Raw genomic sequence first — 16182 nt, 5'->3', positions numbered from 1 at the left:
TGGAGAGAGAGGAAACTAGTACTAGGAACAAACATATTTACTTCAGACTTATAAATTCAAGAAAATATAATGGGAGCTTGTATGTAGATACGGCCATACGTCTAGCATCCTTAACCTCAAAAGGACAGCCTAGATAATGAGTTAGGGGTGTATGAGAGAAAGAGTTCAAGAAGCGGTGAGGAGTTAAGAGGCTAAGGGGCCTGGAGAGTTAGGAGTGCACAAGGTGGAAAGGGACAATGCTTGCAACAAGCTAAGGAGTACATCATAGGCTATGAGTGGATAAGGAGTGTACAAGAGATTAAATGGTTAGGGGTGCAAAAGGTCATTGGGTGGTAAGGGGTTAGGGGTTGTAAAATGTCATTAACAGTAAGGGTCATGGAGTGGTAAGGGGTTAAGGGTGGACAGGGGTCGTAAGTGGTAAGGGGTTAAGGGGGGACAGGGGTCGTAAGTGGTAAGGGGTTAAGGGTGGAAAGGGGTCGTAAGTGGTAAGGGGTTAAGGGGGGAAAGGGGTCGTAAGGGGTAAGGGGTTAAGGGGGGACAGGGGTCGTAAGTGGTAAGGGGTTAAGGGTGGAAAGGGGTCGTAAGGGGTAAGGGGTTAAGGGGGGACAGGGGTCGTAAGTGGTAAAGGGTTAAGGGGGGACAGGGGTCGTAAGTGGTAAGGGGTTAAGGGGGGACAGGGGTCGTAAGTGGTAAGGGGTTAAGGGGGTTGAGGGGTCGTAAGTGGTAAGGGGTTAAGGGTGGAAAGGGGTCGTAAGGGGTAAGGGGTTAAGGGGGGACAGGGGTCGTAAGTGGTAAGGGGTTAAGGGTGGAAAGGGGTCGTAAGGGGTAAGGGGTTAAGGGGGGACAGGGGTCGTAAGTGGTAAAGGGTTAAGGGGGGACAGGGGTCGTAAGTGGTAAGGGGTTAAGGGGGGACAGGGGTCGTAAGTGGTAAGGGGTTAAGGGGGGACAGGGGTCGTAAGTGGTAAAGGGTTAAGGGGGGACAGGGGTCGTAAGTGGTAAGGGGTTAAGGGGGGACAGGGGTCGTAAGTGGTAAGGGGTTAAGGGGGTTGAGGGGTCGTAAGGGGTAAGGGGTTAAGGGGCGGGGGAAGGTGGAAGATGAGGTCACGTGTCTCCCCCCCCCCTCCCCCTCCCCCGACCGTTCCGGGACGACAGAACAATCTGGAAACCAGCCGGCGAGTGGTTCTGCGTCCTATAAAACCTTCCATCCCAGGGCCCGCTCCTCCCCCCACCCCACCCCCCGAAGCAGAAGTCGGCCCGCTCCCTCACCTGACTCCTGCTCCCCCTCATCCCCGCCTTCAGGCTCTGCCACTCGCTCCCGCTTCACCGCCGCCATCTCTCCGCCGGGTGGCCGACCAGCAGCTTCCGCGGCGCTTGTGCGCAGGCGCTGCAGTTGCTGACCGGCGTCAACAGATGGTTCTCGTTGACAGCAAATGTCATAATCCTTTCAATACTGCTGCATGCGTAAGGTCAAACTATTGCAACAGGTAGAAAAGCTGTTAGATTGCAGATATTTTCCAATTTACTCAGACTCGTGAATCCAATACTCCTCGCCAGCAGGATGTGAATATACTCAATAAATATACTCAGGCAGGTTTTTGGACAATAGTGGTATTAAGGTTCATAAGGATCAGCCTGCAAAGTGGCATGGAAGCGAAAAATTTTTCTGAATAATAGACCTAGTTTAAGTGCGTTATGTAACCTCCTGCATCTCCTAAGCTCACTAAATCAGTAAAATCTCACTGTTCCTAGTTGCAGTAATAAAATTTAAATAGTAATGCTTTCAATATTAATATTTTTATTGTGCATATACAGTAGTGATTGACCATAAGGTCTAACAATGACAGGAAACCCGTGCAGGAGAGTTTTTAAAGTGGAAAAGCAGTTCCACACTCTTGACCTCAGTAGTCCAGGTCAAATTGTATATTGAAGTTAATTGGCAGCCTTTGATATTGGGTGTGGATCCAAACACAGGAGCTCAGCTCACCTTTGAACTGATTGCACATCCTATGGCCCAACTTTCAAGAACTCTATGACTCGTGCTCAGTATTATTTATTTATTTACTTACTTGCTTAATTTATTATTGTGCATTTGCCTTCTTTTGTACATTGGTTGTTTATCAGTCATCTGTAATTTTTCATTGACTATTGTATTTCTTTGTTCTGCTGTGAAAGCCTGCAAGAAAATTAATCTCAGCTACGATGACAGAAATGTTCTTTGATAATAATTTTACTTTGAAGCTTAAAATTTATCTTTTCTCTCTAAGGCTGTGGAAAAGACCAAAGTTAGGGTATACAAATATAAAAACAAAATGCTGGGTGGTGAAAATCTGGAAAACAAGTAGATGACTGGAGCCCGAGTCTATGAATCTCTGAATCCACTGGGGAGAGCCCAAGGCCCAATATATGCAAATCTGGGAGTCCACTGGAGACAGGAGGCCAAAGATGGTCTGTCCTGGGGTTAGAGGGCTGTATATGTGCTTGGGAGGGAGAAGGAACAGAGCTTGTTTCACTGTTGTTGCTTCTTGTGTTCTGTATTGCTCTTCTGAACAGTGTGGTCATGCTATTCTGGCGCCAAAACATGTGGTAACATTAGCGGTCTGCCCCCAGTGTATCTTTGGGTGTGTTGACTGTTAACACAAATGACAGATTTCACTGCATTTTTCAATGTACATGTGACAATTAAATCTGAATCAATTGCCCAGTAACTCCCACAGTTTGGCTTAACAATACAATGATTATGTTACATTTTTCTCTTTCCCAATGATATTTAGTCTCACACAAAAAAAAATTCTTTCAACCTCTTCACAATCTGTATTGTCAGACACAAAAGCTGCAATTTCCTCCAGTTAAGCACTGGATAGGCAGAGCCTTTCTTCTCAGGCCAGAGCCTCAAACTCAGCTTCCTCACTTCTTGGTCCCTTCTCCTTGTCTGGTGGCAAACTCACTTCTCAGTCCACATGCTTGATGTTTGTCACTGCTCAGCTTCCAGCCACGTTTCAGAGTTGAACTCAAATCCATCTGTTTATAAGACCACAGGACATAGCAGTACAATTAGGCCAGTCAGCCCAAGGAATCTACTAGGGATGATATATTTTCACTCTCAAGCCCATCCTCCTACCTCCTCCCCATAGCCTTTATCGCCCTTACAAATCAATAACCTATCGACCTCCTCTTTAAATGTACACAATGACTTTGCTTTCACAGCTGCCTGTGGCAATCAATTCACAGATTAACCGCTCACCAGCTAAAGAAATTCTTCCTCATCTCTGTTATAAAGGGACATTCTTCATTCTGAGGCCTTGCCCTCTGGTCCTAGGCTGTTCCACTATCGGAAACATTCTCTCCACATCCACTCTATAGAGGCCTTTCAAAATTTGGTAGGTTTTATTGAGGTCTCTCCCCCCCCCACCCCCACCCCCCGATTCTTCTAATCTCCAGTGAGTACAGGCCCAGAGCCATCAAATGCTGCTCATTCATGAACTCTTTCTTTCCTAGGACAATTGTCAAGAACCATCTCCAATGTCAGCACATCCAATGCAATGCTGCTGTGAAAGCAACAGAGCCGTAATCAGATTAAGTGAATGAACCAAATTTGACACATAGGGTATAACATGCAGGAGTGCTGCATTCAAGAAGTGGCTTTATTTGTAACATGCATATTGAAATGTGCAGCCAAATGCATTGTCTTGAGTCAACAACCAGCACAGTCCTAGGATTGTGCTGGAGACAGCCTGCGAGTGCCCCCACTCTTCCAGCGCCAACATAGCATACCCACAATTCACTAACCTTAACAATACGTTATTGGAAAGTGGGAGGAAACTGAAGCACTTGGAGGAAACCCATGCAATCAAGGGGAGAACACACAAACTCAATGTGCAAACTCCTTACAGACAGCAGCAGGAATTAAACCCCAATCTGTGATGTACAATGACTGCGCTAACCGCTATGCTACAGTGTTGTGCGTTATGGGGTACAATGTTTTATAGTACCAGTGAATCAGGTTCAATTCCCACCACTGTCTGTAAGGAGTTTGTATGTTCTCCCTGTGACTGCGTGGGTTTACCCCTGGTGCTCTGGTCCCCTCTCACAGTCCGAAGACATTCTGGTTGGTAGGCTAATTAGTTATTGTAAATTGTCTTGTGATTAGGCTAGGGTTAAATCTAGCTTTGCTGAGTGTCATGAATCAAAGGGCTAGAAGGGCCTATTCCTTGCTGTACTGCAACTTCATAAATAAATTAATAAATAAAATTATCTACTGTAGTAGAAAAAACAAGAAAGCAGGATATTGTTTCAACATTATTTGCATTGAATATAGGTTATAGAATATGTTGAATAAATGGAATATGGGAAGTTAGCAAAGAGATGCAGAAAGTAATTAAGAAGATAAATGGCATGTTAACCTTTATTACAAAGCCAATGCAGACATAAGTTGTAGTCTTGCAAAGGCCATAAAGAATCTTGGCAAGATCTCATTAGAAATACTTAAAGACTTTTTGGTCTCCTTATTAAAGGAGTGCAATACTTCAGAGTCAGTGTTGAGTTTAATAACAGATGTACAAGTCCACGCGTGCCCAGGTGCAATGAAAAACTTACTTGCAGAGCATCATACAAGCATCTATAGTGTACATGGAAGCATTCACAAGATAAATTATACACTATTTTTACACTGTGCCACAACTCTGAAGGGCTGAAGGGTACAAAGTAGCCCCCTCTTTTGTGAGAATCGCAAGATCGCTATTAATTCGGGTCTGGGACCCAGGAAATGAGAGAGAACCCTAAAGGTTTTTGGAATGTGTCCTGGCCGCTCAGCATGACAAAGCCACGGATAACGGCCATTGTCTCTGGGAGACGGAATTGTGTATTGAGTACTGTACGATTCATTGAAGCCCTCAGAGAATGACCAGAGTGGGCTGGTTGAGGGATTGCATCATCCCAACCTGATTGACATCTGAGACCCCGTGAGTAAGGATAAAAGAGGGTCTGGGGAACAACCCCTTCAGACGCACCAGGAGAAACACTAGAAATCCCGTGACAGCGTTTAATAGCGACAGCCGGTGGTGACTTGTGTGTGTGTCCATCCTTGCCCGGATGACGAGTTTTCCACGGAACGGCTTAGCTAAAGGACCAACTACACAAACGGAACTCTCAAAGGATCGACATCATAAAAAGAAAAAGCTGGCAAGTTTCTAAAATCTCTCTCTTGACTCCAACCAAAGACTGCAGCCTGAATGAACTAAGTGACTTTGATATTTCCATCAGACAATATATTATCCCCTAGACAACGATAGAGCTTATTTCTTATTGATTGTTATTATAACCGCACTTTTAGATTTAGTATTGATGACGTATATTATCTGTATGTTTGCATTGATATTATTTTTGTGTATCTTTACTAATAAATACTGTTAAAAATAGTACCATCAGACTTCAACGGACCTCTCTATCTTTGCTGGTAAGTGACCCAGTTACGGGGTACGTAACAAAGTGGGGTTCTCGTCTCGGGATTTGATACCAAATTGGGGGGCCAGTGAATCGGGCTTGTAAGTCTAAACTTGGATCTGGTTACGCGGGTAGCCAGACGAGAAACCGGCAAAGATGGACGTGGATGAATTTATAGAAAACCTGACTCCGGAGGCGCTAGAGGCAGCCACAAAGTTGGAATTGATAAATCTGGCAAAAGGACTAAACCTCGCAGAGGTGAGGTTGTCGATGAAAAAGCAGAAGGTGCGGAGGGCCATTACTCAGTATTATATTGTGAAGAATGTGTTTTCTGCTGAGGTATTGGAAAATATCCCTGAAAAGGCACCAGCCAGTGGGATGGCTCAGTTAGAGTAGGAGAAATTAAGGTTGGAACATGAAATTAAATTAAAGCAGCTGAAAAGGAGAGAGAAAGGGCCGAGAAAGAGAAGGAGAGAGAGTATGAGGAGAAAGAGAAACAGAGGCAACATGACTTGGATATGGAGAAGTTAAGGCAAGGGCGAAGAGATCAAGGGTCAGACCGAGAGGAGCGGTTTAATGGTAGTCGGGAGTTGAGGTTAGTACCTCCGTTCGAGGAAACGGATGTTGATAGTTATTTCTTGCTTTTTGAAAAGGTGGCAGTGAATCAGGAGTGGCCCAGAGCACAGTGGGTGGCGTTGTTACAAAGTGTGTTAAAAGGGAAGGCACAGCGGGCATATGCGGCGTTGTCCATGGAGGAGGAGTCTGAGAATTATGAGAAAGTAAAGGAGGCCATTCTTCGGACATACGAATTGGTACCTGAAGCCTATAGACAAAAGTTCAGAAATTTTAAAAAAGGGTGGAATCAGACGTATACCGAGTTTGCCTATGAGAAGGGTGTGCTCTTGGATCGTTGGTGTGCAGCAGAAATAGTGGAAGAAGATTTTTGGCGTCTCAGGGAGTTAATTCTGATTGAGGAATTTAAAGGTTGTGTTTCGGATGAGATCCGGATGTATTTGAATGAGAAGCCGAATAAGTCCATCTCCGAATTTGCTAGGTTCGCAGATGAATATGCTCTAACCCACAAGGCAAAGTTTTCCTCGAATAAAAGTTACCAGAGAGACCGTGGGAACGATAAAGAAAGCCCGCCGGCTGAGGCAGAGGTCCCGCCGGGAGCTAGTGGTAAGATTGAGGAGGAGAGGCAAGACGGCCGGAGAGTTCCTGGCTTAACCTGTTTTAATTGTGAAAAGGGGGGACATATTGCATCTAGGTGCCTTGCTCCGAGGAAGGAGACAGGAAAATGGAAAGCAGCAGTCCCTATAGGATATGCTGTGGTAATCAGAAAATCGACAAGAGAGCCCCAGGTAGACAGAGTACGAGAAGGGTCTGAGACATGTATGTCAAAAGGAACCGTGTCTGTGAGAGAGGGAGACACACCAGTTCCAGTGCGGATCTGGAGAGACACAGGAGCTGAACTGTCATTGATTAGCAGTAAGGTACTGGATTTTGGTCACAAGACGAGAATGGTAGCTTTGAAAGGAATAGGAAAAGGGACAGAAACGGTGCCCTTGCATAGAATCATTATAAAATGTGAGCTGGTATCTGGACCAGTTGAAATAGGGGTACAGTCAGAATTCCCGGGAACTGATGCGGACGTCCTTCTTGGTAACGATTTAGCTGGTGGTAAGGTTTGGTCAGCAATGACGCTGACGAGCTGGCCTGTGAGTGTTGAAGTCCCGCCCCTAGATTCCAAGATCTATCCCGCATGTGCGGTCACTCGCAGCATGTTGAGAAAGGCAGCTGAGAATGAGAGCAGTTTAAATCCGGCCAGTATCGATTTGGCCGAGACGTTTTTACCGACCCTGTACCACGAGGGTTTAAAGGGTGCTAAAACGGAGAGTAGTAAAGTGAAATAGAGTAAGGGAGAGGAGGTAGACCTGCCCTTAGCGAGGAGAAAATTTATAGAGGCACGAAGTAAAGATAAGAAACAGATAAAGCTGTTAAAAGGTCCAGAGTTGGACATGGATGATCTGTCTGGTTTGGCAGAACTGTTTGAAGAAGTTGAAAATTCTAAAGGTGTTCCCGATAATGAAATGAGGGCAGTCCTAGATGAAAAGGATGCCATTACCTTGAAGAAGTCTGCTGGGTAGGCAGATGAGGTTGTTTCAGCCTGCGGGGTTGAGTTTACTCCCGAAGGGAGTTGCCCAGAGAGTAGCTGGGAGGATCAGGGGAATTTAGAATTTGAAAAGGGTACGGGTATTGAAAGCCTGGAAGAGGCCAATGTCCCGTTTGAGTGTGTCCAAGATGTGGATGCACGTGGTACTGAACTAGTAATGGAGCTCAGAAAAAGTCTGAGGTATTTGATTCAGTTGAAAAGGAATGCAGTCCTTGTGGGTCAGATGGACTTGGTTCAGTGAAGAAAGGGCTAACCTTGGTAATAGTGGGAAGTGAGAATTCCCAGTTGTTTGTGCTCGAAGGTGTGTTAAAAGTTAGTGAGGAGATAAAAGGTGGTGAGGTGAATATTATTATTGAAGGAAAAGGGAAAAGTGTAGTTCCCAAATTGAATGAAGAAAATTTAAAGTCTGGATTGATGTCAGAAGCAGCAACCAGACTACAGAGACCATGGCTTGGTCATGCGGTGCCTGCAAATCAATTACAGGTTGAGTTGGAATGTAAAGGTGCCCCTCACGCTATTGTTATTCAAGAGTGTGGTGTGAAAAAGCAGAATTCAAAATGCTGTTTGAACAAAGAGCTTACAGATCTTAAATTGCGAACTAATAGCATGAAGGGTCCTGAAGAGAAAACTAGCAACTTGCTTAAACTTAAAGAATTGTGTGGAAATTTGGAAAATGGTCTAAGTTTGGAACACATTGTTGATAAAATAACTCCTATGAAAGGAACAGGCGAAAGCCTATTTCGTCATGGTGCACAAGCTCAGCACGTGGGAGTTAACTGGAAAAGGGGCGAGGGTTGATGGGATGCCATTTTAACTAGCAGGATCCGGTTTTAAGGGATTTCGACAAAGCATGTGAATAATAAAGACAACCCCCATGGAAGATTGACTGTTAAGTTTGAAAGTAACATAAAGATTAGTATTTGCATGAACTTTTGTAGTATACATGTAAGCTAAGATCACAACTCTTTAGTTTTTGTTTGCTGAAGAAAAGGAATAAAAATAGGTGGTTAGCAAATTGAAGTCTGATGCTACAAGACTTTATTAAGGTACAAAATGTTAAGATATTAAAGGAAGTGACAATATAATCGTTAACTGTTTCGATGCTGAATTGAATGTATAACTGTATTACTCTGTAGTGAAAAAAAAACTTTTGTATTGTGTTAGATTCTAAAATCCTGTAAGACTCTGTATTACTTCGTTTTCACCAATGGTAAAAATGCTTTGAAGGAAGGGGGTGTTACGAATGTGCCACAAATCTGAAGGGCCGAAGGGTACAAAGTAGCCCCCTCTTTTGTGAGAATCGCAAGATCGCTATTAATTCGGGTCTGGGACCCAGGAAATGAGAGAGAATCCTAAAGGTTTTTGGAATGTGTCCTGGCCGCAAAGCATGACAAAGCCATGGATAACGGCCATTGTCTCTGGGAGACGGAATTGTGTATTGAGTACTGTACTATTCATTGAAGCCCTCAGGGAATGACCAGAGTGGGCTGGTTGAGGGATTGCATCATCCCAACCTGATTGACATCTGAGACCCCGTGAGTAAGGATAAAAGAGGGTCTGGGGAACAACCCCTTCAGACACACCAGGAGAAACGCTAGAAATCCCATGACAGCGTTTAATATTGACAGCCGGTGGGGACTCGTGTGTGTGTCCATGTCCATCCTTGCCTGGATGACGAGTTTTCCACGGAACGGCTTAGCTAAAGGACCGACTACACAAACGGAACTCTCAAAGGATCGACATCATAAAAAGAAAAAGCTGGCAAGTTTCTAAAATCTCTCTCTTGACTCCAACCAAAGACTGCAGCCTGAATGAACTAAGTGACTTTGATATTTCCATCGGACAATACATTATCCCCTAGACAACGATAGAGCTTATTTCTTATTGATTATTATTATACCCGCACTTTTAGATTTAGTATTGATGATGTATATTATCTGTATGTTTGCACTGATATTATTTTTGTGTATTTTTACTAATAAATACTGTTAAAAATAGTACCATCAGACTTCAACGGACCTCTCTATCTTTGCTGGTAAGTGACCCAGTTACGGGGTTCGTAACAACACGAAAGAACACAATTAGAACAAAACAAAGCAAATGAAGTCCATTTTGGTGCAAAGTGCTCAATGTTACCATACCGAGTTGTGCTGGTTGGTTCAACACCCAGATGGTTGAAGGAAGTAGCTGTCTTGAACCTAGTGTTGTGGGACTACAGGCTTCTATTAGAGCAGTCCAGAGAATGTCCATTAAGTTGACAGCTGGGATAGAAAGATATTCTAATGAGCAAAGATCGAGCAAACTCAATGGAGTTTAGAAGAATGGAAGTGATCTGATAGATATTTAAGATTCTGATAGGATAATTAGGGTGGATGCTGAGAGATAAAGTTTTGGAAAACAGGTCTCTCATTTAGGACTGAGATAAGGAGCAATTCAGATCTCAGAGTTACTGTGAATTTCTCTGTATCCCAGTAACTGGAGGCTGAGATTTTTGTACTACAGGACAGCAAGAACCAAGGAAAATTTTTATCAGGCACAATTTTATTCAATGGTGAAGCATGTTAGAAGGGCTATATGGCTAAGTCCTTATCTTAATTCTTATATTCATAAAGTTCAGCCTATTGTCCACCCACTACATGTGGCAGGGTTTTGGATGTTATAACGGAGGATAAAACCATAGAGGCTGGTGAGGAAAATTTAGTATTGAAACACAAAAATCTGTAGATGCTGAAAAGCAAAAACAAAACACAAAATTCTTTAAGTCCTCAACAAGTCAGGTAGTACCCATGGAGGCAGAAGCAAAGTTAATGTTTTAGATTAAGTACTTCTAAGTACATCTCTGCCAAAGGAGGTGTCAGGCGCTCCTTCCCTCCGCGAGCCTACAAGTCACCTTTGGGCAAGGTGCAACATCCTCACCCCACCACCCACCCCAGTCAGGGTCACGTGAAGCTACGGGGGCAGGTGGTGGATGGTCGTACGAGCAGCCGGTGCACATCACAAGTTTTGGTTATGCAACCACTGACGCCAAGCAGACAATCTCTGAAGGCTATAGATAATGGCTGGGGTCACCCACCTTGTAAAGACACAGCCAATGGCAATCCACTTCTGTAGAAAAAATTGCCAAGAACAATCATGGTCAAAAGACCATGATCGCCTACATCATATGACATGGCACATGATGATGATGATGACTTTTCATCAGGAATTAAAATACACAAGTTTTAAAGGCGATAAAGGTTTACATTTCAAGTTGAGCTGCTGCAAGGGTGCTATCACTGAGGTTAGACCCAACTCTAACATTCAAATTTTGCAATGGAACAAGGTTCAAAGTTCAAAGTACATCTATTATCAAAGCATGGTATATCATACACAATCTTCAGATTCACTTTCTTGCTGGCACCCATAGGAAAATAAATGAATAAAATACAAATTGTGCAAATAATAAAAAAGTAAACAATTAATACCGTAGAATGTACACTGCAGAGTCCCTGAAAGTGAGTTCACAGCCTGCGAAGTCAGTTCAGCACTGAGGCAAGTGAAACTGGTCCAGGATGTAGGGCAACATCCTGGCCACATGGTGGCGAACTTGGCCCGATGGTGGCAGTGTGAAGAGGGAGGCAGGACCAACACAGGCAGATTGATCTTAGAGGAGGTTAAACATAGATATCAGAAACTGTGGGTGTCAGATGGGACAAGCTCAGGTGGGGGAATCTTGTTAATTTGCTCAATTAAAACTGTTCCATAAACAACATTTTGTACAGTAGCAGACACTTTGGCCCACCACATACTGTATATACAAACCCACTTGCTGGAACTAATTCAATATCCCTCTATACTCAGAGTTCCCAACCTGGTGTCCACAGACCCCTTGGTTGACGGAAGGGGCCCGTGGCATAAAAAGGGTTGGGAACCCCTGCTCTATACCCTGTTCATTCAAGTACCTTTCCAGGTGCCAATTAAATGCTCTTACCATTCCTCACTCCTGTCTTCCATCACCTCCCTTGGCAACTCATTTTGGATACCAGCTGTCCAGTGCTGTCTTTGTGGAGTTTGCAACTTTCCCCTGTTATCAGATGGGTTCTAACCGAGTGCTTCAGTTTCATCCTACATCCCAAAAGTTGCAGATTGCCAGTGTAATTGACCGCTGAAATTGCTCCTTATGTAAAGGTGAGTGTTAAAAATTGGAATAGCAACATCAGAAATGTGGGAGAATAATATAGGATTAGTCTAAATGTGTGCTTAATGGTTGGAATAGACTCAGTGGGACAAAGGGCCTCTTTTATGTCGATTGTGCTAAGAATCTGCTCCAGTGGTCCATCAAAATCTCAAACACTGAATGAATTAATCTACACAAAACGCTAGAGGAACTCAGCAGATCAGGCAACATCCACGGAAAAGAGTAAACAGTCAATGTTTTGGGCTGAGACCCTTATTCAGGACTGACAGTTCTTCAGGAATGAAGAAAGGTCTTGGCCCGAAATATTGGCTGTTTACTCTTTTCTGTGGCTGCAGTCTGAGCTGCTGAATTCCTCCAGCATTTTGTGTGTGTGGCTCTAGCTCTCCAAGAATTCTCAGAAAGAATCTAATTTGGGATATCCTGTATTTGTTTTTTTTTCCTTAAATAGAATCTTGAAGTAAGGGGAACAATTTAGGATACTATAATAAATAAAGAACACTTTATAATTTAAAGAGATTATAAAAATCAATCACAAATCTCCTAAAGCAGGGCTTCCCAACCTCGGATCTACGGACCTCTCAGTTAATGCTAAGAGTCCATGGCATAAAAACGGTTGGGAACCCCTGTCCTAAAGTATTTTGTTTCGTAATGTACTTGCCATTGGAGATGGGAAAATGTCCCTGCCATTTTGTGCAAAGTAAAGTCCCAGAATGCATACAGGATTATCCATTTTGCTGATATTGTTTTTTCCTGTAAGATAATACCATAGAATCTTACCTTCCATCCAGTTACCCAATACACACTGGTCCCTTTACCTATGAAAGGATATAGTAGCTTTAGATGCAGTCCATACAAAATAACTTCCAAGAGGACTACAACCTTGTTGTAGGGTTTGGAGGCTTGCATGCCTCAATGTCCCAGAGAGCTATGTTGGCTGGAGTCAGAACTTGATGCTTTGGCTCCCAGTAGCGTCACCCATGCCAAACAGGTCAAAGGGTAGAGTCTAGACTAAGAATGGTCCACTGATCCTCCAGGTTCAAGGCTAGCAACCCTGACTGGCTAGCACACATGACTTGTGGCGAGGGCTGCATACAATTGCAGACTTCAAAGCCAGACTCTGTGGTGCTGCCAACATTGTGGCCTCTCTTCCAAATGAGCTCAATCACTTTTATGCTCAATTCAATGTCACTAACTCTGAGCCTCCAAGGAAAGCCACTGCTACAACCTGCAACCTGGTCAGCTCTGAGGCTGAAGTATGCAGATGTTTCCAAAGAGTGGAGAGTTCCAAGGCTGCGGGACCAGATGGCATCCCAGGGTGAGTATTCAGGATGTGCGCAGCACAACTAGCAGGTGTGTTTACTGACATTTTCAATCTCTCCCTCTCCCAGTGTAGAGTGCCCTCCTGCTTCAAGTTATCCACTATTGTCCCTGTACCCAAAAAAACCAAGGTAACATACCTGAACAACCGGCGTCCTGTCACACTCACCCCAATAATAAGCAAATGCTTTGAGAGGCTGGTCAAGGTTTCATCTGTAGTTTGCTGCCACCCAAATTGGACCCCCTACAATTCGCCTACCGACACAACTGATCAACAGATAATGCAATAGCCACTGCTCCACATACCGTCCTTACACATCTGGAGAAGAAGGATATTTACGTGAGAATGCTGTTCTGGGACTACAGTTCAGCATTCAACACCATAGTTCCCTCCAGGCTCGACAAGAAGCTCAGAGACCTCGGCCTTGACCCTGCCTTGTGCAGCTGGATCCTGGACTTCCTGTCAGATCGCCTGCAGGTGGTAAGAGTGGGCTCCCTCACCTCCACCCCTCTGACTCTCAATACAGGAGCATCTCAAAACTGAGTCCCCTCCTTTATTCCCTATATACCTATGACTGTGGCACCACCCACAGCTCCAATCTGCTTATTAAATTTGCTAACGACACTACATTGATTGCCCTTATCTCAAACAATGAGATAGCCGACAGGGAAGAAGTCATCTCTCTGACGCAGTTGTGTCAAAAAAACAAACTCTCCCTCAATGTTGCAAAAACAAAGGAGCTGGTTGTGGATTACAGGAGGAATGGAGATGGGCTAACCCCTATTGAAAATCAATGGATCTGGGGTTGAGAGGGTACACAGCTTCAAGTTCCCCGGCATCCACATCTCCAAGGACCTCACGTGGTCTGTACACACCAGCTGTGTGGTGAAAAAGGCACAACAGCGCCTCTTTCACCTCAGACGGTTGAGGAAGTTTGGTATGGGCCTCCAAATCCTAAGAACTTTCTACAGAGGCACAATTGAGAGCATCTTGACTGGCTGGATCACTGCCTGGTATGGGAACTGTACCTCCCCTAATCGCAGGACTCTGCAGAGAGTGGTGCAGATAGCCCAGTGCACCTGTAGTTGTGAACTTCCCATGATTCAGGACATTTACAAGGACAGGTGTGTAAAAAAGGCCCGTAGGATCACTGGGGATCCAAGCCATCCCAACCAGAATCTATTCCAGCTGCTGCCATCCAGGAAACAGTACCGCAGCATAAAAGCCAGGACCAACAGGCTCCAGGACAGCTTCCTCCACCAGGCCATCGGACTGATGAACTCATGCTGATTTAAGTGTACTCTATATTACATTGACTGTTCTATTTATTATAAATTACAATGATTCCACATTGCACATTTAGACGGAGATGTAACTTAAAGATTTTTACTCCTCATGTATGTGAAGGATGTAAGAAATAAACTCAATTTGATTCAAAATTGTTATGGAAACAGCAATGAAGAATCCTTCTACATCTGTGTGTGATGATATTCCAGAGTCTCCACCTGGGATTTGCATGACTGCCAGTAGTGAAAACCACAAGATGAAGCTACTGACATGATGAAGGGAGCTGAGAACATGGCCAGAGATGGAGGTCCTAAAGGCCAGCAGAGAAATGGGCAAAAATAAAGAAAAGATACAAAATAAATGAATATAATTCCTGGAATGAAAGGGTTGTTCTGTCAAGAGAGGGAAGACAATTTGGGTTTATATTCCTTGGAACTTCAGAAAACAAGAGATGCCCTTATTCAGGCACACGAGATCCCAAAGATTCTTTGATAAACTTCTGTAGGTGTGTAGTGGAGAGTCTGCATCACAGTCTGGTATGGAAACACCAATGCCCTTGAACGGAAAATCTTACAAGAAGTAGTAAGATCTTGTAACAGCCCAGTTCATCACGGGTAAAGCCCTCCACACCATTAAACACATATACATGAAATGCTGTCATAGGAAAGCAGCAACCATGATCAGGGCACCCCACCACCCAGGTTACACGCTCTTCTTACTGCTGCCATCAGGAAGAAGATACAGGACTCACACCACCAGGTTCAGGAATAGTTACTACCCCTCAAACATCAGGTTCTTGAACCAAAGGGAATAACTTCACTCAACATCACTTGCCCCATCATTGAAATGTTCCAACAAGCTATGGACTCACTCTCAAGGACTCTTCATCTCATGTTCTCAATATTTATTGTTTATTTATTTATTGTTATTATTATTTCTTTATTTTTGTATTTGCATAATTTGTTGTCTTTTGCACACTGGTTGAACACCCAAGTTGGTGTGGTCTTTTCATTCATTCTTTTAGTATTCTATTATGAATTTATTGAGTATGCCCACAGGAAAATGAAACTCAGGGTAGTATATGGTGACATATATGTACTTTGATGATAAGTTTACTTTAAACTTTAAATGGCAGAGTAGATGTTGACAAGCTTCCACTAGTGGGAAAGTCGCAAACAATGATTACAAAATAAGGTAATTTAAAACAGAGGTACGTAAAAACTTCTCACAGCAAGCAGGAACACAAATTATTCTGCCCAGATGGCAGAAGTCAAATAATTAGATTTATTTAAGGAGGAGATAGATAAACTTTTGAAAGAAGGATCAAGGAATTGAGAGCTCTGGGCAATGGGCAGCTGAAGGAGTTGAGGGTAGTGCAGATCAATCATGATCATACTGAGTGGTGAATCATAAGCATGAGAGTTTTTGCAGATGCTAGAAATCTGGAGCAACACTAGCAATTCATCAGGTCAGTCAGCATCTATGGAGGGGAATGAACAGTCGATGTTTTGGGCCGAGACCCTTCATCAGGATGGGAAAGCAAGGGGGAAGGAGCCAGAGTAAGAAGGTGGGTGGGACAGGGGAAGGAGTTCAATCAGGCAGGTGATGGGTGAAGACAGGTGAGGGGGAAGGAGGAAGATGTAATGAAAAGCTGGGAGCAGATAGGTGGAAGAGGGCTGAAGAAGAAGGAATCTTATGGAGAGGAAAATGGAGCATAGGAAAAAGGGGAGGGGCATCTGAGGGAAGCAACAGCCAGGTGAGGATAAGGGATTCGAGAGGAGCCCATAT

General features: G+C 43.9%; 1 protein-coding gene across 1 annotated transcript in view; it reads right to left on the bottom strand.

Annotated features, from left to right (window-relative positions):
• The window catches only part of usp39 (ubiquitin specific peptidase 39), an 83284-nt gene extending 81763 nt beyond the window's left edge, over positions 1-1521 (bottom strand). Inside the window, exon 1 of the mRNA XM_059964111.1 lies at positions 1267-1521. Within this exon, the coding sequence (XP_059820094.1) occupies positions 1267-1333 (67 nt within the window). The 5' untranslated portion in view covers positions 1334-1521. The remainder of the gene's footprint in view (positions 1-1266) is intronic.
• Positions 1522-16182: the final 14661 nt, after the last annotated feature.

The sequence above is a fragment of the Hypanus sabinus genome, chromosome 1 (genome assembly GCF_030144855.1).
Source record: "Hypanus sabinus isolate sHypSab1 chromosome 1, sHypSab1.hap1, whole genome shotgun sequence".
In the NCBI taxonomy this organism is placed as follows: domain Eukaryota; kingdom Metazoa; phylum Chordata; class Chondrichthyes; order Myliobatiformes; family Dasyatidae; genus Hypanus; species Hypanus sabinus.
This window is presented reverse-complemented; position numbering and strand designations above follow the sequence as displayed.